The sequence below is a fragment of the Epinephelus moara genome, chromosome 6 (assembly GCF_006386435.1).
Source record: "Epinephelus moara isolate mb chromosome 6, YSFRI_EMoa_1.0, whole genome shotgun sequence".
Lineage (NCBI taxonomy): Eukaryota > Metazoa > Chordata > Actinopteri > Perciformes > Serranidae > Epinephelus > Epinephelus moara.
Window position 1 is genome coordinate 36,826,934 of NC_065511.1, and position 27,988 is coordinate 36,854,921.

Below are 27,988 nucleotides of genomic sequence, written 5' to 3' on the forward strand. Positions count from 1 at the left end.
CAACATATTTAAATGTTTTTGTTCAGTTGTTTAGTTTTACTAAACTATAATAATATTGCATGAGGCTAGACTACACTGTTATTCTTTGTCACAGAGTCTTTATTGACAGCCAACCCAGGCATTGATCACCAACTTTAAGAAAACTAATGATTCCAATTCGAGCTATTTTGGTCATAAACTTTAAAGGCTAAAAGCTGTGAGGGTTTATGTTGGCTGTTTGTGCAAAGTGCTGCTTTAAATGCATGAGCAGTTGCAGAGGCAGATATCAGATAAAAAAGAGACCATATGTGTCCATCAGCACATCAAATAAACGCATGTTCAGAACACTTACTACCTAAAGATATGTATCATGCCAAATTAATTGTCAGTCATTTCATAAGGTTCATAAAAATACAGTTACCACCAATACAATCCGATTGGGTTTAGGCTGTAAGGCAGAGAAGACCAGCACCAGCAGACAGATACTGCACATAACACATAATAACACCTTCCCCTGTGGACACAGGGACGTTCCTCTGTGAAAGTAAAGCCGTAATATTTAATAATTTGAAGTTAAAATCTAAAATCTGAGGACAAGTCATCGCTGCGTGCTGCCATTGTGTTCAAACATAACAGAGAGAACAAGATGTCCCGTCCAGGGAGGCGTTGGGCGGGTGCTCCGTTTGACAGACGTGTGCTCGCAGCCAATGAGAGCGCAGTATCACCCCGAACGTGACAGGAAACACGCGACACTGCCACGTGGTGGGTTTATATACAGTCAAGCGGAAGCGACAAGGCGCCATTTCACTGCGGAGTTGTTTAGTGGTGTTTCGGTGGAAGTGCAGCGTCAACGGAGGTGGAAAAAAATAGGACCGTAATAACACTCCGCCTTCAGCCCGATGGAAGCAGCCGTCAACCCGCATCACGACAGGTAAAGCCAGCGGTAAATTAATGGCTGCATTAACTGATTTAATTAGCCTCGCAGTGCAAATGAAGGCGGACTAACGTTTAATGTCATAATTTAACGTTAGCAACGTTACCGTAGTTACCGTTAGCCTCTTGGCAACAACGCTAGCTTGTCAGTGAACTGATTCAGCGTTAGCTAGCTTTCACAGCATGATTTATTTAACGTCTACCAAATTGCAGCTAAATTTGTAGAGTCGTAACGTTAAGCTATGTCTTTTAGCTGCGGTGTTGAGCTGGCACAAGGAGGGCTAATGACAGCTGCAGCCCCGCCGGCTGGTTCCCCACCGGCTTTCTGTCTGTCGGGTCATTCATCGCTCAGGCACCCTGCTCACGCTAACCTCGCCGTTCTTGTTACTATCATGTAAGTCAACTGGCATTATAAAAGCGTGTCATGTATGCTTATTACACACAGTATGTGCTAATAAAAATGTAGCAGCCCCTCAGTGAACCGATTTGTCAGGCATTGTTGCAGTCCGGTGGCGCTAGCTGTTAGCTTAGCCTCCAGTATCGCAGCTCCTGCACCGGTGAGCAAACGTCTGTATGTGGTGGCAAAATGACTGGAGTTGACAGACAGGTTGACAGTTTGACCTTTTCTAACGCAGCACCGGTGAATAGAGAGTCTGTGTTTTTGCCTTTGTTTGACAGAAAATCGCTGTCCGTCATTCGTTGCTGTCATTGTGAGGCAGTGTTTACAAACAGTGAGGGCGGGGCGTCCGAACCACGCGATAACCAGCTGTTGGGTTGTAAATCCAAGAGTCTGACTTTGTTAAATGATAAAGATTGTGTGTGAGCACTAATGACTTCCAGTAGGAGCAGATGTTAAAAAAGCAAAGCTGCAGATGTGCAAATGATTTGTAGTTTATAATATAACAGAAGATCATAGAAGAAAGAAACCTTCTTTTAGATCCCAACTATCACATTTACGTTTATATGGCATGAAGTAGTAAATTTGACCAAAGTTTATGCTTTCATTGGACATAATCTACATTCCCATAACTCTTTAGTAGACACTGCACTGTTTGTTTATCTCAGAACGATTATCAGTGTATTACAGCAAATGTTTACAAAGGAAGTCAGCCATTATTCCTTTTTTAAACACGGTCAAATGTTGCATGTACATACTTAATTCGATCCTGTTTAAGACACATCATTGACATCCGGTTGAAGCAGCACCATGTGAAGACGTGTGGGAGGCTAGAGCTCTGCTGGAACTTTCTTTAACTTAATTGTAACCACTCTTATGTCACATATTCACATTTCCCGTTTGAGTAAGACACATCTTTGAGCGTGGTGGCTCAAAAATGAAGTATATTTAAAAAATCCCCTCTCTGTGCAGTAGCTTAGCTGTTCTTAGGACTGCACTCTTCCGGGCAGAGACCTCAGAGGTTGTACCTGTATTCTGCTGGAGCCACTCTCCCAGTTTGGGGGTCACAGCCCCAAGTGCTCTGATTACCACTGGCACCACTGTTGCCTTTACTCCCCAGGTCTATATCTCATTTTGATGAGTTTCTATCTTTTCTCTGTGGTGACGTGGCATCTGTGTCTGACGCTGGCTGCTCCAAAACCTTCTATCTATCTATCTATCTATCTATCTATCTATCTATCTATCTATCGTGCAATTTGAGCGACAGGTGCATAATTATCATAATCAAGATCAAGGGCATTTCCAGTAAAATAACAAAACATCCAACTGAAGTCACTATTATTTCAGTTAATTTGCATTTATATTACTTGAAAAATTGGACCTAAATAAGTGGTACTCAGATATGCTTGACTGGAAGTTTATATTGGAATGTGTTCAGTACACAATGGCTCATGTTTCTCTAAATGCTAACAGTTCAGCCGTCCTTTGTGCCGCTGGGATTCTGATTGATGTAGAAAATCAGCTCACAGGCTTTGCCACAGTTTGTGTGTCAGTGGGGCATGTGTGTGTCCTGAACTCTGGGGTGAGGTTTAACTTCTTCTAAATCTGGTTCATGTGCTCTGCTCAGAGTGAAGTGAAAAGGGGATGATGGGGTTGGTTTACTGTGGCATGGTGGCCTTACATGACTTAATGCACTGAGAAACTTTTCAGGTCTATAAATTGGACATGGTCCATGGAGTTGTGTTGAAACCCAGCCAAGATGCCTGTGAGCTGTTCTTAGATCTGGAAAGTCTTTATTTTCTTTTCTACTTAACTCTATTAATTCCTATTTTAAAATTTGCATTTGAACCCATTCTTAGTAGGAAGTGTAGGAGCAGTGTAGTGCTCAGGGACCAACTCCAATTTTGAGATGATAGCCCCTCAGTCAAGGGCATCGACAGGAATATCCCTGACATTTGTTCCTTTGTCCATGGGGGGAAACACCCGCTCACAAAATTTATACAGAAAATAGCAGAGTTGAGATTTGAAACCAATGTGTCCATGGTTTTAAGGCTGTGTTTTAACACAGCTTTTAAGTATTTATGCATTAGGTATTAATTATTTTAAGCATTTATTCATGAGTGTCAGAGTTTTGTTTGTTTATGTTTATGTGTGTCATTTATTTCCTATAAATATTCAATTTAAAAGTACAGAAATGTCAGACATGCATGGCCCTTTGCTGTGCAGTGTTACCATTTTCTTGTAGTTGCGCAGTGGCCTTGTGTCCGTATGCATCCTTGCATTTTACAAAAATAAAAAAGTGGAACATTGCCGGGGTTATTTATTTTATTTTTTTTAAGAAAAGTGGCTGCGAAAATTCACTGGAATAAAAAATAAAACCATTTCATTGAGCATAGTGAGTCAAGCAGTGACAAAGATTCAAGCTCACTTGTTAATGCTTTTTTCCCACATATAATGACAGTGTGAAACAATAAATTTCAGGCATGGGATTAAGACTAAATCTGATTTCTCTTTTTCCCCCCCATGATTCATAATATATTTATGAGCCAAACCTAAAAAAAAATGTTTCCTGTATTTATGTGGCGCCAAATGTGGTAATATATTATACAGATAATGGGCTCTTATCACCCAGCCTTGTTATAAGTGAATGTTTGTTTTTTAGCTGGTGAGGCGATGGTGGTTCCCATGACTGTGCTAAAAGTAGCAGCCTATTGATAGAATCCCAGTTTCCTAGATGACGGTTCACTGACTGGAAGGACACAGCCATAGTTTCACTGGACTATGTCAATGAAGCACGTATAGGCTGCACTTTTTGACATTGACAGATGTTCATTGAGTGCATGTATTCATGGGAACGGGAGCAGATTGATGAATCGATGGGTGCATCAATAAGGGGGCCAAAGGTCATACAGCACAACATAAGAGTGTGGGGTTTTTTTTTCTACTAGCAGGCATTTGTCTCTATCTCTCTGTAGACCTTGTGTGTGTTTGTATTCCCACACAGAAATGTGTTCACTTTTTTTTCTGATAAAATGGTGTAAAAAATAAAATGTTATTTGTACTTAAATTCTCACCTCATTTATTGTGAGGAAGCATTTCTGGTCCTGCAGTTCCTCTTAGTCATCAGAAAAGAAAAAAAAAATAAGTCTTGTAATATTTTTCCCAACCTCTCTCCTCTCCTCCCCTCCAGCTCTCTGGTCGGGTTGTCCAGTGGCGGGATGGACCAACACAGTAGTTCGGGCAAACGCATTCGCAAGCCTTCATTGCTGTATGAGGACTTTGAGAGCCCGTCTCTGCCACACACAATGCCCCAGGGTCCTCCCGTCCCGCCTCAGCCCCCGGTGAAGGATCCTAGCCGACCAGGCCGCATGACCAACCAGCTGCAGTTTCTCCAGAGGACCCTGATGAAGCTACTGTGGAGGCATCACTTTGCCTGGCCCTTCCATGAGCCTGTGGATGCCTACAGGCTTAACCTACCAGTGAGTTAAAGGCAGAGAGACTTTTGCTTTCTGTTTTCACTGTGTTGAGTTTTATTTATGTTTCTGCAACTCATTGTGGTGCCTCGACTCAGATGTGAAAGTAAAAAATCCCCCACTGGGTGCTGTTAAATGTTTTTAATCTGTAATGCTCAACATGCTCCACAAGTTTTAAATTTTCATAAAATCCCCATGTGTTTCACTTCTCTGTCTTTTTAAGGATTACCATAAAATTATCAAACAACCCATGGACATGGGAACCATCAAAAAGCGCCTGGAGAACAACTTCTACCGCAGTGCGAGTGAGTGCATACAGGACTTCAACACCATGTTTACAAACTGCTACATCTACAACAAGGTAGGTTAAAAGGTAAAAATCAGATCTTTATCCATCGTGTTTTTGTCAATTTTAATTTCTTTATTACTCTTTATTTGTTAAGATGGCACCACTTTGATGCTTACAGTTAATAACAGGTCCACACCAAGAGTGATAATGATGTGAGCATCCACACTGATGAATGGTTCTGTAAAAAGTGGCACCAAACATGCAGTGCATGCTTCGGCTATGTCGGCAGCTTAATAATAACAAAATACGAACCACTGATTTGGAGGGTGAGCCTGATTGCACCCCGTGAGCCTCTCTGCAGTGTCATCTGCCATGTGGAACATGGTGCCCTGTAGATTTGGATAGATTAGATTGGAGATTGGATGTAGATTGGATGTCAGTGTTTCTATTATTCATTGAATCGCTCTGAAAATGATCCCAACGATATAGTTTGCCACTGTTGTTGTCATTGTAGTTGGGGTGTGGACGCCACCAACAATGTATTTATGTTAATTGTCTTAGGTGTTGTTCTTGGCGTGGACGGCCCTTAATACAGGGTTATGTACAGGTCAGTGCAGCAATAGCAGCATAGGAAACTGCTATTCTTCGCTTGAAAATATGATTTGGAGGTTTGAGCTTGTGCCGGTACCTTAGTTTGTTGTTTTAACTGACCTGAAAACCACCAAATTTCCCTCCTGGGGAACAATAAAGGTTTATCTTATCTGTAGTTTTTATTGATGATCCAGGCTCAGCTGCAGCACCAGGTTTTCTTAACATTTGATGCTTTGATGCTTTGATGCTATCTCAGATGCTGTCCTTTGTAATAACAGAACATGTGCTTACCTGCATAACCTGTACATAGGCAACAGCGTAACATGTCAGGCAAGAAGGAAAATGAAAATGTCAAGTTGACAAGGAAACAAATGACTACAGGATCCAACTCTTGAGCAAACATGGTGCTGTCTCTGAAGAGTCAGTGCACATTGTGTCTAAATCGAATGTCTTGGCAAAGGTTGTCAAAGTGGTAAACATCAGTTTCATCCATTTATCATTGTTTTACTTTTGTTATTCATTTCATTCATAAAATATAGCAAACAATGACCAACAACAGAACAAGCTGTGAGCATGTTGTTTCAAGTAAATGTTTGTGACTTAATAAATTGATGTTTCATTAGTCAGCAGATAAATTAATTATAAATAAAAACATTGAAATTAAATTCTGTCTTGAGAAAGTTATTTTAGTGTCATGGCTTTTTTTTTTTTTTTTTTTAGTGTGTTAGTGTGTTTCTAAATCTTTCTCTTGGCTAGCCGACAGACGACGTTGTGCTGATGGCGCAGTCCTTAGAGAAGATCTTCCTCCAAAAGGTGGCCCAGATGCCGCAGGAAGAAGTTGAGCTGCCTCCTCCAGCTCCTCGAAACAAGAACAGCAGGGGGAGAGGTCGCAAATCCAGCTGTGAGTTAGTGACAAAGAATTGTTGTTGCTGATATTTCTGTCATTGTAGTTCGCTGCTAGAATCACAAGAAACTGTTGTGTTATGACGTTCAGTTTCACATACAGCTCAGTGGTTGTACAAAATATCTTCTTGTTGCAAAAGTGTATCATGTAAAACTAGCACATAGAAAAGCCATGCACATCTCCAGTAATAAAAGGCTTCCTCAAAACTATTTAGACATAACTTTTGTCACCTGTGAGTTGTGTTACTAAGGCTCAGGATTTATCTTTCATCAGCGAGGGCTCAGCAGGTGCCAGCAGTGTCCCAGTCAGCCTACTCCCCGTCCTCCTCTGACACTGGGGAGTCCATGCTGGCCAACTCTCCCCAGACTGTGCTGACCAAAAGCCTGCCTCCAGCCAACATCATGGGCCTGCCTCCTACACAGCCCACAACCAAGGTACATACAAAACACACAATGCTGATAATGATAATAAGCATTATACCTGCAGGCTTGTAGACATTTTTATAGTGGTTGTCTATTGCTGCACCTATAACAAATAATGTTAGGGTTTAGCATATCCCATAAATGTTTTCTACACATCCACAAATTTCTGGGTTTGGGTGCATGATGCCTTTTAATAAACTCTGTGCCACAGTATTGTGATAATATTGTCTTTATTTCTAGAAAAAGGGTGTAAAACGTAAGGCAGACACCACCACCCCCTCCACCATGGGCTTGACTGTGGGCATGTCGGGAGCAACACACATGGTGGGCCTGGGCAAAGGAGGCCACGGGGGCCAGGTCCACGACACCTCAATGCACACCATCTCCTCCATGGGGGGCATGAGCTTAGACACCCCACCTGGGATGGGCCTGGTGAGGAGCCCCGGAGGTCCCGTCCTGCTGCAGCCAATGATGGCAGGCAGCGGACGCAGAGTGGGCAGCGGACGCCCCATTAAACCCCCCAAGAAGGACTTGCCTGATTCTGTCCAGATTCAGCCCTCGAGGAAGGGCAAACTAAGCCCTCAGCTGAGGTACTGCAGTGGGCTGCTGAAGGAAATGTTGTCAAAGAAACATGCTGCGTACGCCTGGCCTTTCTACACACCTGTGGACGCAGCTGCACTGGCACTTCATGACTATCATGACATCATCAAGTGTCCCATGGACCTCAGCACCATCAAGGTGACTTCTTGTATGCTTTACACTCGTAAAAACAGTCATGGACAATCAGTGTGATGACCAAAATCTGCAATATACTGTAAATTTGAAAGTCAGTTATTAATAAATAAATAAAAAACACTGATTTAAAATTGGTAAAGTTTTCCAAAAAAGTCAGATTGAAGTTCTAAAATTGTCGTTTCCTAACTTTTCATCAGAGGAAGATGGACTGTCGTGAGTACAGGGACGCTCAACAGTTTGCTAGCGACGTCAGACTCATGTTCTCCAACTGCTACAAGTACAACCCACCTGACCATGATGTTGTGGCCATGGCACGGAAGCTGCAGGTGAGCCTCGCTGTCAAATTCTACTTTTCAAATGATCAGATTAAATTTAAAGTGCAGCAGACTGTGATGAAAATCTGTTCTGTGAACGTTAGTTTGATGTGGCTTTTTTTTTTTCATGCCCCAGGATGTGTTTGAGTTCCGCTTTGCCAAGATGCCCGACGAACCACATATGGACCACACAGCCATGTCAATTAGTGGCCATCCAACATCCTCATCCTCCTCTTCTTCCTCCTCCTCGTCCTCGTCTTCCTCTACCTCCGAGAGTGAGCCCAGTAGTGAGAGTGAAGAGAGTGAGAGCAGCCCCAACTCAGACAGCGAGGAAGAGCGAGCGCATCGTCTGGCTGAGTTACAGGACCAGGTGTGCACACAAGTAAGTCCTCCTGTCCTGGTTATTCATCCAGGACTCTTTATTTAAGGTCTAGTGTGTAGGAAGCAGTGGCATCTGGTGGAGAAGCTGCAGACTGCAACCAACTGAAACTTCACCTATGTGCCGAGCCGCGTTATCCAACGCAAAACAGGAATGGCCCTTTCTAGAGCCAGTATTTGGCTTGTCCATGCTGGGCTACTGTAGAAACAACATGGCCGACTCAGTGTAAGAGGACCTGCTCTGTATGTAGATATAAACAGCTCATTCTAAGGAAGTGAAAACACTATGATTCTTAGTTTCAGGTGATTATACACTAACAAAAACAAAGTAATGAATATTGTATTCAATTTCTGTCAGTCCATCTCCCTAAATCCTACACACTGTACCTTTGTGACAAATTTCATGGTGTGACAATAAAGCAGTTTTCCCTTTGATCATTTTTTAAAATTGAAATTTTCCGAACAGCTCCGAGCCATGCACGAGCAGCTGGCTGCCCTCTCCCAAGGCCCCATCATCAAGCCCAAGAAGAAGAAAGAGAAGAAGGACAAAAAGGAGAAGAAGAAAAAGAAGAAGCTGGAGAAGCGAAGTCGAGCTGTCAGAAGCAGAGCTGGCTCTGAGGAATGGAAAATGCCCGGCAAGATCCTGAAAACAAAGTCTGCCAGAGCAGGTGGCTCCCAGCCCAAGAAGGGACAGGGGAAGAAGAGTAACAAGAACAGCAAGTTAGTACTAAAACTAATACCCACCACACCAAATCACCATCAAACTGAATTTCATCTTCACATCAGTGTGGGGTTTTTAAAGCTTGTCAATATATAGGAAAATAGAATATTAACAATATGAAGCAGCTGATCTGTAACTGTATCACTTCCCTTTGATTCTGCAGGGCCGCAAAGAAGCCCTTCTACCCCCCACCACCCACTTCCATGCTGCCGCACTACGACTCTGAGGAAGAGGAGGAGATTGTGCCCATGTCATACGACGAGAAGCGCCAGCTGAGCCTGGACATCAACAAGCTGCCGGGGGAGAAGCTGGGTCGCGTGGTCCACATCATTCAGTCCAGGGAGCCTTCACTGAGGGACACCAACCCTGAGGAGATTGAGATCGACTTTGAAACACTCAAGCCATCGACACTGAAGGAGCTGGAGCGCTACGTCATGACCTGTCTGAGGAAGAAGCCTCGTAAGCCATACGGTGAACAAGGTAAGTAAAACGTTTCACCAAGCAAATACCAGCTTCGCACTGATATTTTATGAGAACAGTTAATCAGTACCAAGCACGTGATGCAGCTGTCTCTTTTAGGCCAGTTTTGGGGGCAGCACTGAACTTTGGTGCAGACATTTGCAACTAAAATGAATTTCACTGTGAATACTTTGCTACATCTTTGCAACACAACACAAAGGTTCAGTGTCCCCACCCTCAAGCAACAAAGCAAATCAAAAAGCCTTTTTTGCATATCAGTAAGCCAGTGAATGATTGACGCACAACTTTTATGGTTTGTGGCATGTTTCAGCTGCTTGTTGGTCAACACAGAGCCCAGACCTGCCAGCCATTAGGCATTAGATGTATTTATTTCTTTCTGTTTATATGTAATCGCAAAATGCACATTGATCAGCACCACTGTAAATAAAATGCCACATTTTCAACCAGAGGTGTTGCTATAAACCAGTATTGATGATAACCATGATAGTTAGCTGGAGAGGTGCCAGTTTGCCTCGTGGGCACTGCCAAACTGCTCTTGAGCAAGGTACTGAACCCCCAACTACTAGCGCCTGTCCAGGGGGAGAGAGAGGGGATTACATACAAGTAAGGGCCACGGGCTGAAATCAAACCCATGGCTGCTGCAGCAAGGACACTGCCTTGATGCGTGGGATGCCAACTCTAACCACTGAGCTACTGAGCACCATACACTTGTATTTCCATTTGGCAAAAAAAGACAAAATGCACAATAAAGTTAAAGATGAATTTACCTAATCATGACATCTTCTTTGCCATGATAATTGTGTCATGAAAATCCAATATCATGCCAGCTGTATTTTCAACAGTTGTCCTTTGGCCAGATGTTGAATTAAGACAGTAATATGAACAGAGACACAATCTGACAGACACAGACAGGAAGCCAAGTAAATAAGAACAGACAAGGCAAATCTACGATGTCATTGTGTAGCTGCAGGTCTGGTCTGGTTGCCTTTAAGTTACATGCAAACAGAACAGATTTTCCCCTAACAGAATTTACTAAAGATCTAAAACTGTAACTGCAGAGTTACACCAAGTTGACAGGCATGCACCGTTGTTTTCTCAGCCAGTTAATGCACTGGACTTTGGTGCTATAAGCACATCTTTTATTCATTCTCCCCTCCGTGTGTCTCAGTGGCTGAAGGGCTAGTTTTCCTCCAGAGTAAACACTGCTGGACAAACTCCTTAAGGTCGATACAGTGATGTGGAGAGTTTATAGATTTGCTAAGCTAGTGTTTACCGTTTGACAACACACAGCTTGATGCATGAAGTATAATCAATGACATGTCAATAGTTTGAGTAATGTTGGGTCACGTCATGAAGCTAAATTCCCCAAATTAAAGACTGTACTCGCTACACTTACACTAAACTGCAAGGTTTATTAAAACCTGGTACCAACCAGCTGTAATGTGGTGACAGATTTGAAGGGCCAAATTTTTGCAACAGCTTAAGGGAGAACCAAGTCTGCCACTCAGAAAGAAACTGCAGAATGAGAGTAAAGCTCTTTTGGTTTCACGTTTTTATGTTACACTACCTCCAGAATTCCTGGGAGAAACCTCTGATGTTCCAAGACCACTCTGCCCCCTAACACACTCTTACAACTGCAGCTCACCCATTAATACACTGAAGCCACATATCCAAAAAACATTTTCTTTCCAGTACCCTTAGAACCGTATGTAATCTGTATGGACATGTACCTACACCACCGATGTGTTAGCGCTTTCACTGCAGACAGTACTACATCACTGCTCCATGCAGCTCTCACTGTGTTTCTTCTTCACCGATGATGCAGAATAATGTCTGCATCCTGTTGATCGTCCAATGTTTAGAGTCTTTGTCGCAATCGATGGGATGTTTAAAAATAGTGGGTTTGTGGTTTTTGCATTGAATCCTTGTCGAGCGAGAGTGTCGATTCTATATTGACCGATCAACAGATTGCAGTATTTCAAGCTCAGACCTTTAACAGGTCCTTAAAATGTCTTCAATTTAATGTTACAACAAGACCTTAAAGTCATTAAATAGTCTTAAATTTGAATTTGTAAGTTCTTAACTATGACAAACATAATTTACATCTAATTTTGTGAAAATGAGTGAAGCCTTTCTATGTAAAAATCTTAAAAAAAAAAACTATAATACCGTCATTTCACTTCATACGTGCACTTACCTGTTGGCAAACTGTATATTCCTACATAACCCCTACCTATGCATAAGACCACATATATACTACTTGCCTGCAATGCTTAGTAAAACATCGCAAAATCGGTTAAAATGTGTCTTTGAATGGATCTTAAAAAGCATTCAATTTAACTGTCTGTTACCTGTAGGTACCCTGTTTTAGTATTCCTTCAGTATGCGAGGTATGTCAGCAGACAGGTAACAAAAACAGGACAGAATGGAATGTACCATCCACAACGTTTAACAATGTAAATGCAAAAGCAACTGCTCTAATGTGTAACGAACTGCGCTGAACTGATTCAGACTGCTTGGTGGAAACGAAGCTTAATTCACAAGTCACTGCATTACTTTGTGCGCCCCGGGGTCTGTAACCACTTTGTCGATCCTTTCAGGTGCAGCAGGAAAGAAAGGCAGCGTTGGCAAGTCTAAAGAGGAGCTGACTCTGGAGAAGAGGAGGGAGCTGGAGAGGAGGCTGCAGGATGTCAGTGGGCAACTTAATTCTGTCAAGAAACCTACGAAACCTAAAGGTGAGCCCACAAATCCCTGTCCTGTATGTGCACGTGTTCTCACACACACGTGCCTTTGATATTAAACTGTTTCTTGATTATTGTTTGTTTTACAGGGTACTTTAATGGTTCTTCCTTTTGTTTCTATTTTTATTGACTCCTGTTCATTGCTCTATCCTCAGTGGAGAAGCCCAGCGCTGTAGAGACTCACACCCAGCCCTCACGCCTCAGTGGCAGCAGCTCCAGCTCCGACTCCTCTTCCTCCTCCTCGTCCTCCTCGTCCTCAGACACCAGTGATTCAGACTCTGGTTGAGATCCTTCAGCACTGGCTAAGAGAGAAAACACTAATAACTCAGGGACTTGGGCTGGCCCAGGACACAACACACCCTGAAACAGTAGTGGGCTGAGATATTAGATACCATGGTGAAAAAACACTCCGAGCGGACTCGTAAATTGTTCTGAATGTGGGACAGAGGGATGCGAAACAACGTCTCTGTGGATAATTGTAGAACCCAAACACTAAATGCCTTGGTTTCCCCCTCCTCCCCCTTTGTAAATACTTGTACAAATTTATGTTTCTTTTATAAAGAAGAATTTTATGGTGATCCCCCAAAGAGGGAAGCGGAGTAATAAGAAAGGATGTAGAAAAAAAAATGGGCCTTGCTCCAAATCTGCTTCGGCTGGCCTCGAGCTGTGTCCGCGGTGATGAAGGAATGGGAGAGTGTTTATTTATTTGTTTTCCTCACCCCCATTTCCTCAGACATGACTGGAATTTGAACCAGCAACCTTTTAGGTCACAAGCCTTGCTTTTGTAACATCTGGCTTTCTGCCACGCTTAATTTTTAGATCGACCCCTAGATTGTTCAGAACGATTAGAATATTTGGATAAATACGATATTGTTGAGGAGCTCTAAGATTCCTTGTCATGCTCACAGATTAAACCTCTGGTGTCTGCTGTTTTCAGGTCAGAATCTTAAGTTGGCTCCAGTTTGAGTTCTGGATCATTCCTCTTTGAGGTTTACACACATTGCTCTTGCAGTAGTTTTTCGAAAACAAAGTGGATTCAAAGTACAGTATAGAAATGTCTTAACATACTGTAATTACAAAGTTACGCAATATACGTAACACACTCACTCAGTTTGTATTGATTTTAACAGCTGCACTATTCTCCTAAAAGCCCACCAGCCACTTTAAGACAGTCCAGTCTCATAAACATGACACTAATGAAAGTACAGCTCTTTCCTGTTCAACTTGTCCTTGATATTTCTCTTCATTACATCAAAATGTAACTGAAGTGTGCATCTGTGTCACAGAGCTGAACACAGGCTGCTGAATGTTCTCACAGCAGAGTGCAGGTCTCTGATTTCCACGTTAATCTCCTAAACATGTGAAGTATTGCATTACTGTTTCTTAGAGACATCTGTAGCACTTAGAAACTCAGTGAAGGTTTCTTTAAGAAGTCTTTCAGCCGCTCGGCACTTACTGGAACAAATAGCGTTGACTGGATAACTCTACAAGTTTCCCATAAACAAAGAAAGTCCTCATAGCTCCATGCATAGTTGAAGCTGTTGTTGAATGTTCAGTGAAAGAATATATGCTTGTATATACTTAAACTGTATTTGCTGTTGCACAAACTATTGTATTTCTGCTGTTCAGTCTTTCTTTTCTGTTTTCTTGTTTCCTTTTTTTTTTTTTTTACACGCTGTTAATTCTCATTCCAGTTGACTGTCTTAGTTGTTTCCTGAAGAGCGTTCTCATGAGCATCGCTGCCTCCGGTCAAGCAGGTTGTCGCCTCTCAGAAGCATAACTTTCATTTGACAAGTGTGTTTATTAAAATATTCTCTTCTGTAGAAAGAGTTTGAGTATTGTGTGCCTGTCTGGGGTCGGTATCTCAAGGTTGTGTTTTAAAGCTTTGGATGTAGTGCTCAACTCAGTTGACCTGCAAGTTGACACAGTTTTGATAATCAATGAGTTGTTTACCTGTCAAGCAACAATTTTGTTTTTGCATTTCTGTTTTTTTCTGTATCTAATTTCATTTTTTATATAGCGTTTGTTTTAACTGTTGGTCAGACAAGAAATTGAGACATTGGATGATAATGGAAAAAAATCTCTGCGCACCTGAATGTGACAGGAGCGTCGGAAGAGGTGCAATCATGGAAAAAAACCTCTGCAGACTGTTTCGCTCACTGCTGAAATATTTATTGTAATAATGTTTCTGCCTTTCCGACATTCATCAGGTATATGTACCTGTATGTATGTATGTGTGTAAATATATACCCAGTTAAGGTAGGAAAGGCTGAAGCATTACAATAAATATTTCAGTAGGAAGTGCGACAGTGTTTGGAAGTTCTTTTGCTCCACTATTTTCTGAAATTTTACAGACTAAACAATTGATTTGCTTTAAATCCGAGGTCAGGAGCACAAACTACCCCCTCATTTTTATGATTTTTGTTCTTTTAGCTACTCAACTGATGTACAAACAAATATTAAATTGCACTAAAGTATGATATGACAAACTGAACAGGGCATTTCACAGCTTTAAAAATGCAGGATAATCACTGTAAACTTCTCGTTTTAAAATATGTGTCCAACTTGTTTTCATCATATTGTGATTATGATTTTTTTTTTGTCCACTAGATGGCAGCAGGTACTTGTGTAAAAGTCTGATTTTACATGCTCCTTTAGTGTTACAAGGTGGAAACATTGTTGTTACTGAGTCACAAGCATTGATAGGTTTGTGTTGTCAGGAAGTCATCTAGGTATGAGACTGTCAGGTTTGGGAGGGACGAGCAGCAGGTGGTGAGACCTGCTCAGTTTGGTGTTTAGAGAGCCTGAAATGCAAGATGTCGAATCTGTTCCTACTGCTGCTGGTTATGTGTCTTCCTCAGTGCAGTCAAGGTAAAAGTATTGTTTTTTTCATAGTTGTCAGGAGGCATTAAGAGTTTCTGTTTCTAAATATGAGGAATATTAAGATTTATTACTGCTTTTTGTAATCAGTTGGAAAAAAACTGTTTTTGTCTCTGCATTGAAGAACGTCACTATTCTTCCATTTAACTACTCTATTTTGCAGGGCAGCTGCATTTTTATAATGGTGATCATCAGGGTTGGTTACCTGCCAGTGTGGTTGATGGAGCCAAAATCTGCTAAAAATTTTATTAGCAGCTTGGATGGTGTCCTGTGTTAACTCTCCATAGCACAGACACCAGATTTGCTCACAGAACCAACTTGGCTGCACGTGCAAAGCATGCTGTTTTATCATGTAATGTGTTTTTAATCTTTCCAAACAGCTGCAGGAAAACACTTGCTTCGCTTTTTGACTTTCTGTCAGAGGGACGTGAAGGAAGATGGCCAGTACGATATTGAATTCGATGGCGATCAGCTCCTCTACGTCGACCCTGTGACCCATCGGGCGGTGCAGCGTCTGCCAGAGTTTGCAAAGCACTTGATGATTGATCTTGAAATGGCCAGAGACACGTACGTGTCCCTGGGCACCTGCAAGTACAACATCCCATGAGCCATAAAGGGAGAAAATTATCCTCCAGAGGCCCTTGGTAAGTTTTTACTGATATAGAAAAAGAAATATACAGGAATAGAATAAAAATATCAAATTGCAGGAGTAAAAAAAGTGCTTACAAGTGAAGAAATCTGAAATGTATCTCAGAGCCCCAACTCTGCTTTTCTGAGAGAGGCCTCAAGCCCAAATAGGTTAAGAACTCCTAGTTTAATCAATGTATTTGATTGTATAAGCAAGCAAGCTGACTTATAACTACAGCTGTCAAGTAAATATAGTGGATTAAAAAGCACAAGAACTCCCTTTGAATTGTAGTGGAATAGAAGTAGACGGTAACCTTAAATAGAGTACAGAAAATAAGGAGGATACAAGCACTGAGTCCAGTACTGTAGTAAATGTATTGAGTTGCTCTCCACCGCCTGCAAATAAAAGCAGTTTAATGCCAAGAACACAGCAAACATCAATAAACAGCCAATAAAGAGTCGCACTGCTGAGTTTCATCTCTCTAAAAAATAGATTACAGCCTAATCATAAGAACAAAAGTCAGTGAAACTACTGTAATGGGAGCAACAGTAAGCTGTGTTGTTAAACACAAGTTAATGAGATGAGTGCTCTGGTGTGTATTCTTAAGAGAAGAACAGGTACCAGCAGGGAAAATCTCTGTGAGGTGCAATTAACCTCTCTGGGTGTATAATCATGCTTGTATTGTCAGTGCAGGTTAAAGCGTCTGTCACTGTTTGTTTTGTAGCTCCGCTCCGGGGAGTTTACTTTAATTAGCATGTGTTGCATGATACTGGTGTGCAGGCTTGTAGTCAAGCCCACCAAGACCGAGACAAAGTCATGACCAAGACCAGAGCGGATCGAGGCCGAGACAAGACCAGGACTTTGAGGGGTTGAGACTAAGTCGAGACCAAGACCAGTCCAGTTCAAGTCCCACACTGCATGACACAAAAACACTAAGGAGCTGAAATCAACTGAACCATCTTTATTCAACGTTCATTTTTTGCACAGGTGATTTAGTGAGCTCCCCACAGTTGTGGTCTTGATGGTTCTTGAGATAAAATTTGAAGTCCCCTTTGTCAGAGACCGAGATAAGACCGAGTAAAAATATGGCTGAAGACTGGATGGAGACCTTCAAACAGTGGTTTTGACATCGTTCTTGAGACCAAGATCATTCTCAAGGACTACAGCACTGCTGGTGTGTGTATCTACAACAGTCTGCCTCTTCTTTGGGAATTAATTACAGAGAAACTATTACGGAAATGCAAGTGGTTGTATCACTTCATATTTTACATTTCAGTTCATCGTAAACTTTGTTTGCCATGTCACAGACATACCAAAAACGCTTTCATTTTGGGATGATTAAAACCACAGCCCATAATTTGGCACTTGACCCACAACCCTGTTACCAGAAAAATACTTTGGCATGTTACATTTGCGCATTATTGTGTAGTGGATACATACTGTGGTTGACATGGTTAGGTTTAGGCACAAAAAACACATAGTTATGGTGAGAAAAATATCATGTTTGAGCTTTAAAAAACAGTTTTAGTGGCACAATCACTGCTAAGTATCTCTGTAAAAAAACAGCTTTTTGTGGCACTCTTCTCGATGGAAGAATAGTGATGAGTCGCTAAAAAACACCCACGTTTGGTGGCTAAAAAGCAGCTGGAATTGGTGAAGATTTGCTAAGAAACAACCCATTTTGTTGTTTGTTGGTCTCAAACAGTGGTCTGCAGCTTGGCAGGCATCTCGCCTTGGTGACACGCCATTCACCATCCCCTCTACCTCCCAGTGACAGTCAGCTCATATACTATGTCACTTTAGAAACGTTGATATGATATGTATGAAACATACAAATGTAACGTATGCATGGTTTGCAGAAATGTACACTGCCAACATTTTTTCTGGCAGCTTGGCTGTTGATCCATTATTAAGATGAGTGAGGCCTTCACATGAAAATAGACATTATGAACATAAAACAGACAAACAAGGCAATACAATGTAAAAGGACATTTAAAAACAGATTAAAACAAGGACTAACTGATTCAAAACCATGAATCTTAAAATCATAAAGAAATCATAAAATGAAATAATGCATAAAAAGTCTTAAAATCAGTAAGTAAATTCAAAACATAACGAAAAAACAGCTACAAGTTAGAGGGAATAGTAATGAAGTGGTAAAACTTGACATTGATCCACAGCCTCAGACGGATGCGCTCAAGCGTGCCGTGCGCTCAAGCTCAGTTGGTAGGCTATACTATATTTTCACATTTTTAACAATGCAATTTAAAAGTTTTGATTTTTATTGATAACCTACATTTACCAACAACAAAAAGACTACATTTAGCACCAAAAAAATGTTAAAAAAATAAATAAATAAATAAAAAAACGAATATTGAATACCAAATTTTCATAACGAATACCTACCCATAGAAACGAATATTTGAATATCCGAATATTTGGGTACAGCCCTACAGCAGACAGACACAGTTAGTGAACAGGAGGTGAACACAGTGGAGCATTTAGCAGCTAAAGAGTCAGATATTTCCCTCAGGAGTTGGTAGAGACCAAAAACAGAGCTAAAACAGAGTGAGTATTAGAGTCACACTCAGCAGGTGGCCAGAAACATGACTTCTAATTGCTGGATGTGTAAATAAGCAGCGGTTTGCTAACAAATTGACCCTTTTTCCCCTTTAGGGGCGGTGGCCTTGTGGGTAACCTGTGAGGGTGTGATGTGTGCTTCATTGTGTGTTTGTGGAGGGAAGCAGCTCTCTCAGGGTGCCACGGTGAAGACAGCAGGCAGCAAAGAGTGATGATAGCAGTAGAAGCCAAGTTAAAATGAATGTTAATAAACCAGCATGTTCCCAACTGTGGATCAGAGCGGGAACTTGAACCAACCAACCAACTTGTCTCTGCTGCCCCCAAGTGGACAAAAAATAAGTTATTGCAGGTTTAAAGCAACAGTAAACACTGTTTTTGGCATAGTTGCCTATCGACTCTTTGATATTAGTAATGGCTTTGGGAAGGCTTTAAAAAAAAAAGAATGGTGTACAAGCCACTAGTAACGTGTTTGTTTTAAAAGTATGTGGACACCACTGTTCATATACTTTTGCCTGAGGCTGTTTTTCATGTTTTGGGCAATGTCCTTTAGTTCCAATGAAGAGAATTCATTTGTCTTTCTCTGTCAAACACCATCCATCCATCTGCAGCCATTCCCACCTCCATGATCTACCCCAAACACGAGATGGAGCTCCAGGTGCCCAACACACTCATCTGCCATGTGAACAACTTCCATCCACCTACAGTCGCCATAACCTGGACCAGGAACGGGCAGCCGGTGGACGAGAGCGAGGTCAGTCAGACTCAGTACTACTCCAACAGCGACTTCAGCTTCCAAATCTTGTCCTACCTGGACTTCACTCCGCAGGAGAGCGACATCTACTCCTGCAGCGTGGACCACATCAGCCTGCAGGAGCCTCTCACAACGTTCTGGGGTAGGTCAGTCATGATGTGACGAATCAGCGGGGTTAAAAGTCACAGACAGGATGTTGTTTTTGATGTGAAAGAGAAGAGCAAAGAGGTGAAGATGTTGTACTTGTGAAAAATGCCTAAGATGGAGAGGGATGTATGATGTGGGCATTTTTTACAGCCAATACTGATATGGTCTGTGCCTTTAAAATCATAAAAGTGGTGTTCATTTGTGAAGATAATCTAGCTTAACAAAACTAAGTGTTGTAAAGTGTCGTGTTTGCCACTGAACTTTTTTCTGCGATAATCCAAAAATCCAATGGAAAAATCCTGGTAGTTTTTTGTTGAAGGAACCACGGCGATGCTAACTTCCATCTAACTTCTATCATATCGTCTCATCACATGCTCAAATAGAGACTTAAGACTGGACAACATCAACATACACATTACTCAGCAATCATCACTGTAATCTGTATATGACAAGAAATACCAAAGAAAATAGAAATTATTGATTTAATTGAATCGTTTTACAGTTTATTTGTAGTTTTTTAAATAGTTAATGTAGATTATGCATAAAATGTTGTTATAGATTGCTATAGACTACCACGAAAGAGATGTGTTTGCCTTGTCGAGGTCACACGTAGCAAATGGCACCATTCCTAATTTAATGCAAGTTATTTTTTGACCTCTGAGGTGGCAGTCTGAATCACTCACAAGGGCCAACTCAACATATTGTTGTTGCCTGCTCTTTCTACAGGCCCCTCCACCCCCAGTGTGTCCACACTGCCTGCACTTCCTGTATTTACACCTCTGACTCACATGTAGCAAATGTGACAATTAATAAAAAAATTTGCTCACATCTGTAGCCACACTTGTGCCACGTCTCCAGGGATGGCAGTGTCAGTGTGCCGGTTGCTCAGCCGCTACAGGTCTAGGCTGAAATCTTAACAGCTATTGGGTGGATTGCCATTAAATTGTCTTTCTATTTATCTATCTCCCTCTCTTAAACATGTGCAGATAGTTCATGTTTTACTTTATCCATTGAACACTGGATTGCTGCTCACATCTGAGCACATCAGAAATAGCTGTTACGGCCAAAAAGTGAAAAATAAATGTAACTTTTAAATACACTTTTAGCAATTATTACCCACTTATGACAAATTATTATAAATTGTGCATCTGTAGTAGAAAATAAGGTTTCAGAGATTCAGGTGATAGATGGTCATTTAGGGCTTTTGTTAAATATTAAGTATCAGCAAGTGATATTTGGCAAGGTATTATTGGCTACAAATGTTGGCTACAAGCAGCTTTAGTTACAACAGAAATCAGCTTTCAAAAACTCCTTTCAGTAAAACTCCAATGCTCTTATCTATCTATCTGTGTGTTTTTCCACAGAGGTTGCAGTCCAGACAGACCAGCAGGTTGTCGAGATGGCAGTGTGTGTTGCTGGTGTGATCCTGGGGCTGATTGGAGTTGTCACAGGACTCTGGTTCATCGTGAAAGCCAACAAGTCCTGCCAGGCGTAGCACGCATCAAGACAAACACCTGAATTTCGATGTCAGATGTGTGACAGCCTTGATCTTTTTTCCTTTGTGTTTTTCCTCTGGGTGTGAGGTGGACTGAGATTTATTTTTGTCCCCACTGTATTATCTTATCTTTGTCTGGTTTTTTTGTCCATCTCTGCAGAAACACTGAATGTAAACCTGAGCTTGAACCACATCAGTTAAAGGGATAGTTTGACATTTTGACAAATACCCTTTTTTTGTTTTGCTCTCTGTCAGAGATTTAGGTGAAAGCATTAATACCACTCTCATGTCTGTACTGTAAATATAGGCTTTAATCAGGAGATAGTTAGCTTATCTTAGCACAAAGGCTGGAAGCAGGGACAAACAGCTATCCTGGCTCTTATCCAACAGACAATCCACCTACCAGCACCTCAGCCCAATACCCTAAAAATATGTTGATGGATACGTTACATACCTAATTATGTAGCAAATATGTCTCTTTACAATTCAACAGCGCTGTGGCTAATTTGTGGTTAGGTTTAGGCACAAAAAACACCTGGTAATGGTAAGGAAAAGATCATGTTTGGACCTATAAAAACAGTCTTGATGGCACAATCCCAGCTGGAGATGCTGTTGATGTGTCAACAAAAAAACAATCACTTTCCATTTCACTACCACTGGTGGAAAAACAGCAACAGGTTGCTAAAAACCACCCATGTTTGGTGGTTAAGAAAACAGCGGTATGCAGCTTGGCAGGTGTCACACCTAGGCATCATGCCATCCACTATTCCCTCCACCTCCTGATGACAGTCAGCTCATAAACTATGTCACATTAGAATTGTTGATATGATGTGTATGAAACATGCCAATGTAACATATATGTGGTTTGCAAAACCGTACAATGCCAACATGATATTCTGATGAATGGGCTGAGCACTTCTAAAGCTCACAAATTAGAGAGAACTATTTCAGTGTGTAACTCCCCGCAAGCATACGACATTCCTCTGTCCTTGGACCCTCAGAGTGGATAAGGACCCCCCCCCCCCAAAAAAAAGCCTTTACCAGGGAAAAACTGGTAGAAACCTCAGGAAGAGCAACTGAGGTGAGATCCCTCTTCCAGGAGGGACAGATGTGCAATAGATGTTGTATGACATAGCCTTATAGTTCATGGACAGATATGAGAGTGGTATCAAGTCTTGAATTTCCCAGAATGTTAAAATATTGTCTTAGAGGTTCATTGTGTAGGATTTAGGCAGATATATTGGCAGGATTGGAATATAGTAAGCATGATTTCTTTTGTTTATAATCACCTGAAAATAAGAATCGTCGTGTTTTCGTTCCCTCAGAGTGAGCCGTTCCTACATAGGGAGGAGGTTTCTCCAGTAGCCCAGAAAGGACCAACCAAACACTGGCCCTAGATTGGGCCATTCACATTTCCGCATTTTGGCATTTTCGTGTCGGCCACTGTTAGTTAGCAGCCCCTACGTGACAAGCAGTATCGTAAAAACATTTTTTAACGTGAAACTGCTTTATTCAGTGTTTTTACTTGTTTAAATCACCGGGTCTATTTGTTTTTAGAGGAAGAGACCTCTGCAAATAATTCGGCTCCTGAATGTCGAGCCCGGTCTCACTCCAAAGTGCTTGCGGCGTCAGAAACCAACGAAAAAAGGTGTCCTTTAACGTCAGCATGATACGCGGCCGGTTGCCGTTATAGTTTAATGGCACCCGGTGGGACACGCAGCAGGACAAGGACAAAAGTTAAGGCGGCGAAAGTCCGACTGTGGGGTGGGCGGGAGTGGTGGATGGGTCCAAACACCGACTTTCACCGGTATGAGAGTGGTGTTTGTGCCCCGATTCTAAATCCAAACCCTGTTCTTTTTTTCCTAAACCTAACCACATGCGTTAGTTGTTGAAGGAAAAAAAAATGTCAATATGCGGTGTTGTACCAACGTAGTGCGTTTATTTGCAATCTGCAGTCCTCACCACTAGATGCCACTAAATCCCCCGAAATCCTACACACTGGACCTTTAAATAAATAGAGGAATCTGTAATTTAGGCTCCAGTTACAATTCTAAATTTGAGAAAAATATATGTAGAAGACTTGACATGACACAGATAGTCAAACCCATCATTTTTACAGTAGAATATATTTATTTTTCTAATCCCATATAAGAAAACAAAGAGGCTTTACTAATGTTTTGCCACATTGAAGCGCAGTATCATGTTGCTGCTTGTTGTGTTTGTCATGTTCACATAAAGAACATGAAGAGAAGTTGAAAATGTCTGTTCCTGTTTTGTACCGCATGTCAAAATACACGCAAAGCACACTGAAACAAAACAGAACAGTTCCCTTATAGTCTTGTGTTTATTAACCCGTTGTCACAGCAGCCTGTGTGAGAGCACTGGCACCTTCAACAAAGTCACCATCAATTATCACAGCACAGACTGAGCTTTTGGGCATGTTGCTGCTCCTGCAGTGACATGAATGATTAGTAAATAATGTTTGTCATGTCTGCTTGTGCGTTAATACTGGCACCGAATGGCGATGTGCCAAACTGCCTCTTTTCTCTGCAGGTTTTATTTGGCTCTGGGCTGAATCTAATTATTTTCACTATGGTAGATAAGATAGCTGCCACATTTTTTAATATGCACATGTGTGGATCTCAAACACTGACAATACTGCTGCTTTGATTCTGCAATAAAAGTACATATTCAGTGGTGAGGAAACATTCATACCTTGGAGAGAGAACAATGCTGAATGAGGAGTTAGTGTTAGAAGTTAAAATGCTGAGTTTCCCAACAACAGGCATGGTAAAAATAAAATGACCACGTTTCTGTTTTCCTCATTCACATGCAGCTTGGTTGTGGTGCTGAGATTTATCTACTATTAATGAATTCTAAGCATAAAGACAAAGCCATGACTGCAGCAAAAACCTGAAAGAACTGTTCATCTCTGCACTGCTCTTGCAATAGCATTTGCGTCATTTATTTTATGAGGTGGCAGGATGCAGTTGAGCTTTTGAGCTTGAGAGGTTTTAAGAGCATGATTGAGTCTGTAGGCGTTTGCATGCGGTGATGGTGTAGTTCAAGAGATGATGGGACTTTTTGTTCTGATGCAGCTCACAGTCCCTGTTGTTTTACTCCACACTACACCAGCAGGTAGGTTTCATCATGTGGTCCTGTTTATTTTAGCTTTAATTCACATGTACCTTTTTACTGTTTATGATAATTTAATGAATGGAACAAAAGGCTGACAGAATCACAGACATGCTTTGCAATGCAGCACAAACATTTTACTGTAAAACTGAGTTTCTGACGCTCATATTTTATAGATTTTTTTTGTTGTTGAGACCGAGAGAACTTGTTTTAAGAGCATAGCCTGTTAAGTGCCACGTCACACTCATTTTGAGGTGCAACTATGTGGCCTATTTGTTCCTTTGTACATTGCCCTATGACATACATTCTTCCTCTCACATACAAAACAGCGGCATTATAAGCAATAAAAAGCACCCATACCCAACTCTGTACACTCAGGACTTTCACTGCTACAGCCTTGTTGTTTGAACAGCAGCTAAGGTTAGAAAATGTGAGATAGGAAGTGCTGCAATTAACATAATTGATTCAGTTTGCTGGCTTCATGAGTCGTCTCTATGTTTCTGATGCGCAAAATTTTATCATTCACCACTTTCCTGTCATTGTCACTGAGCAAAATTTGCTGTCTTGCTTTAACACTCAGCTGTGGGAAACTGTAAACGTCAGATCTGAATTAAAGCTCACACATTAGGCAATTGTTTTATCTTGGTGTGACTGTTATTGTGATTTACAGTTGGTAAAAGTGAATAATTTGCATTTAATTTCCTGCATTCTGGTGAATTTTTGTGCACCAATTTGTGCCATCTCTGGATCTGTGTATGGTGTCTTTAATAATCTTCTTAGCCCTGAACTTTTGTTTGGTATGCATTTTTTAATTTCTTCTAGCTATTTGGGATCAGTAGGACCCATTAAGTTTAAAAAACTAAATATTGTCAACATTATTAAAGAACCAATGTCCTCAAACAAGACGATAATGAAGTCCCAATGTCTTCTAAGGAATACTCAGCAGCGTCTATCTTATTACTGTCGCTAAAATTGTTCAAATTTGTTGCCATATCAAACCACAAACAATCATAAACAAACAAATTTAAACCATAAAATGTGTCCAGGTTTTGGACCTTGTCCACTTTTACTACCACTAGACGCCACAAAAAAGTGTCCAGGAACAAGAGGTCTAAGTTAAGCAGAATGAAGTATAAGATCAAGTTAATCCAAAATGTGATGTCCTCATATGAGGACACGGGGTCTCAGGAGGATATAGTCAAATAAAACTCCTCTGCTACTTTCATGTTTTTATTGGAATGGAAATCTGAACCTACGTGTCAGAGCATGCTGAACAAAACCCCTCAATATGAAGGATCTGATGAGAAAGAGAACCATCAATTTCTCCTTTTGCACAATGAGTCTTATAAGCTGCACAGTATGTTATCTTTCATGTTGAATAGATTAAAGGCCATGATAAACTGTGCTGTTCTATAATTAGCCTGTTGATGCAGAGCGATCAGGTTTTGTAAGTGGTGCTCTTAACCTGGTACAATCAGGCTTTTGTTCAGCAAATGTGCAGTACAACAAATGATTGATATCATCACTACAGTCATCTGTACTAACTGGTTCTCCTTCTGTTCCAGGTGGATATGCATATCAGATGATATGTGACTGTGAGTATAGTGACAACATCATGGACGTGGTCTTCTTTGTGAAAAACATATTTAACCAGAAGATTTCCACCCTGTATGACTCTCGGGTTGGGAAGTATGTTGGCTTTGGAGTGTATGGCATGAAGAATGCAGCCCATTATAATGGCCAGGCTTGGAAAATGGAAGAAAGAAAAAGACAAGTGGAGACTTATTCAGGAGGAGCACACTGGATCGAAAATGTAAGTCTGTGTGATTTCTACTTGAGGAGCAGGACATTAGGCTCCTAACAGTGGCACTTCATTTGGCTTCATTTGCTTCATTGGAAAAAGGAAACAATTGTTCTCTCCTTGTTCTTTAATTAAATGGCTTGAAGAAAACTGTTTAGCCCCTGACTCACTCCTCTGCGCTCCACATCCAGCAGGTCATTCAGCTAATTTTTCCCTCTAATCATTTCTACACTCCAGTGCCTCCAGTCGTCAGGGTCCATCCGACCAAGCCAACTGACTACGGGAAGCGGTCCATGCTGCAGTGCAGCGTTACGGATTTTTTCCCTCGGGAAGTGAGGGTGAGCTGGCTGAAAGACAGGGTAGAGGTCACCAGCGATGTGTCTTCTACGGATGTCCTGGCCAACGGGGACTGGAGCTTCCAGCTTCACTCTTACCTGGAGCTCACACCCAGAAGAGGGGAGAGGGTGAGCTGCAGGGTGGACCACAGCAGCCTGACAGAGAGCCTGGAGGTGGACTGGGGTAAGGATTAGTCTGGAAGAGAACACATGCTCAAAACAGTGATTCCAGAGAGAAGCAGACAGAGGGGTCTACAGTGTGTGTTTGAAGGATATATCCAGGATGTCAAACTGACTCAGCAGCAACAACAGGTTAAAAAGACAAAGATAGTTAGAAGCTAAAGCCGAACTATAGGCTACAGATCACAGTGTAAAAGTGAACCACCACATCACTGCTGATCGCCACACAAGACAATGAATATAAAGGGAAACTTTGCTGATATTGAACCAGCTGTGTGGCATCGCAGTGTGTGCAGCACCTGGACCTCCGCTCCCTGACGGGCAGGGAAGTTAAACAATGCAGCACACACTTCTATTGGGTCATAAATGATACTTGGAGACTCATAATTATGAACACGACATACTGGCTCTGACAGGGAGTTAGGTTAGGTTTCTGTCTGGAGTGGGTGTGTTGTCATGAGCTCTCTCTGTCCCTCCCTCCAGTCGCAGACTTCCTCACTTCCCTGCTGGTCCCTGCATTTTTATCGAACTTTCCAAACCTGCTGCTCTCTCCCTGTCCAGCCGTTGCCCCTGGTGTGTTGTTCCCATGTTTCCACATCACCTGACCTCCACACCCACCTGCTCGCCTGCTCCTCATTCCATCATTAGTCCTTATGCCAGCCACCCAGCGCCTACACCCTGCCAGGCCGTCTATTGTGCCCCCTGTAGCCATATCGTTCCAGCTGCTGTTTTTGTTTGGCTGCCTGCCGGCTCCCTTTTTGGATTTGTTTGCCTTCGCTGATCAACTGCTTGTTGTCGACCTCTGCTTTGAACCATGATTCAAGCTCCATTTACCTCACCTGCTTTCTCTGACGCTTGCTTTGGAGTCCATATATCTACTATTAGAGCTGTTAGTCTGACTGACAGATATTTTAAGAACAGCAGTGAACAGCAGGTTCGTTTACCAGCTGTGTTGACACGAGAGATTTGTAAGGAAAACAGAGTGGGAGTCGAAACTGAAAAGATGAATGTGAGAGAGAAGGTTGTCCGTAATGAACTTTTGCAAAAGCTTCGTCAGATGCAAAATGCAGTTGTGGTGGAATTCCCTTCCACATTTAGAGGGACACCTTATCGTATCCTCTCCCTCTCCAAAGTTGTGTGATGCAAAATGTTCACTTCTAATCTTCTAGAGTAGAAAGAAAAGTTCACTTAAGCCCTCAAATGTGTGTCTGAGCAAACAATTAAAAAGTGGACTGGTGTGACCATGCTAGCGAACAGATGTTATTTGTTTTATATCGCAAGATAAACTAATTCCATTCATCTAAGCATTGCTTGAGGATCATTAATTTATCCTCCTGAGACCTGATCTTTTGTCTGGTATGCATTTTCAGTTTCTCCTAGCTATTTTGGATCACTAGGACCTGATAAGTGTAAAAAACAATTGTTCTAATTATTGTAAACATTGTCAACGATAATTAAGTCCCAATGTCCTCAAATGAGTACTTCCTAATAAAGAGTCTAGAGCTCCTTTTACACTGCCAGATTTTCGGCGAATGTTGGGCCGTTTTGCCGGCAAGCTGTGAGCGTTTAGACACACAGAGCCGGATTGGCTAGTTGATCCGAGGTGCCCAATTTTCCACCTCGTAGGGTAGTCATATTGGCGGAACATTTTTGGTTTAAAAAGAACAAGGCGCCCTTCCGCAACAGGAGGGGCTGTTGA

The 27,988-nt window shown here is 41.7% G+C and overlaps 2 protein-coding genes across 3 annotated transcripts; both read left to right on the top strand.

Annotated features, from left to right (window-relative positions):
• The first annotated feature begins 774 nt into the window (after nt 1–774).
• brd2b (bromodomain containing 2b) lies at nt 775–14,184 on the top strand. 2 transcript variants are annotated; one of them, XM_050047096.1, is made up of 12 exons: nt 775–910; nt 4,500–4,788; nt 5,006–5,143; nt 6,419–6,563; nt 6,840–7,000; nt 7,229–7,726; nt 7,921–8,049; nt 8,174–8,419; nt 8,882–9,135; nt 9,300–9,616; nt 12,217–12,351; nt 12,513–14,184. In XM_050047096.1, exons 1-12 carry the CDS (start codon nt 879–881, stop codon nt 12,641–12,643), a joined length of 2,475 nt encoding a protein of 824 aa, XP_049903053.1. In that variant the 5' UTR covers nt 775–878; the 3' UTR covers nt 12,644–14,184. The 2 variants fall into 2 exon arrangements, with proteins under 2 accessions (XP_049903053.1, XP_049903054.1); XM_050047097.1 differs by lacking the exons at nt 775–910; nt 4,500–4,788 and having other exon boundaries at nt 5,035–5,155.
• Nucleotides 14,185–14,298: 114 nt separating this feature from the next.
• Nucleotides 14,299–20,920, top strand: LOC126392010 (H-2 class II histocompatibility antigen, A-U alpha chain-like). The gene is given in 5 exon segments (XM_050047098.1): nt 14,299–15,228; nt 15,624–15,881; nt 19,054–19,338; nt 19,431–19,435; nt 20,710–20,920. Coding segments are annotated over 5 exon segments (732 nt in total). The 5' UTR covers nt 14,299–15,173; the 3' UTR covers nt 20,839–20,920.
• The last annotated feature ends 7,068 nt before the right edge of the window (nt 20,921–27,988 follow it).

Excerpts from the sequence above, each read along its gene's own strand:
- brd2b (XM_050047096.1), top strand. The coding sequence starts at position 879 with ATGGAAGCAGCCGTCAACCCGCATCACGACAG. Across the intron at positions 6,564-6,839 it reads GAGAGGTCGCAAATCCAGCT|CGAGGGCTCAGCAGGTGCCA; the intron begins GTGAGTTAGTGA and ends ATCTTTCATCAG. Across the intron at positions 8,050-8,173 it reads CCATGGCACGGAAGCTGCAG|GATGTGTTTGAGTTCCGCTT; the intron begins GTGAGCCTCGCT and ends TTCATGCCCCAG.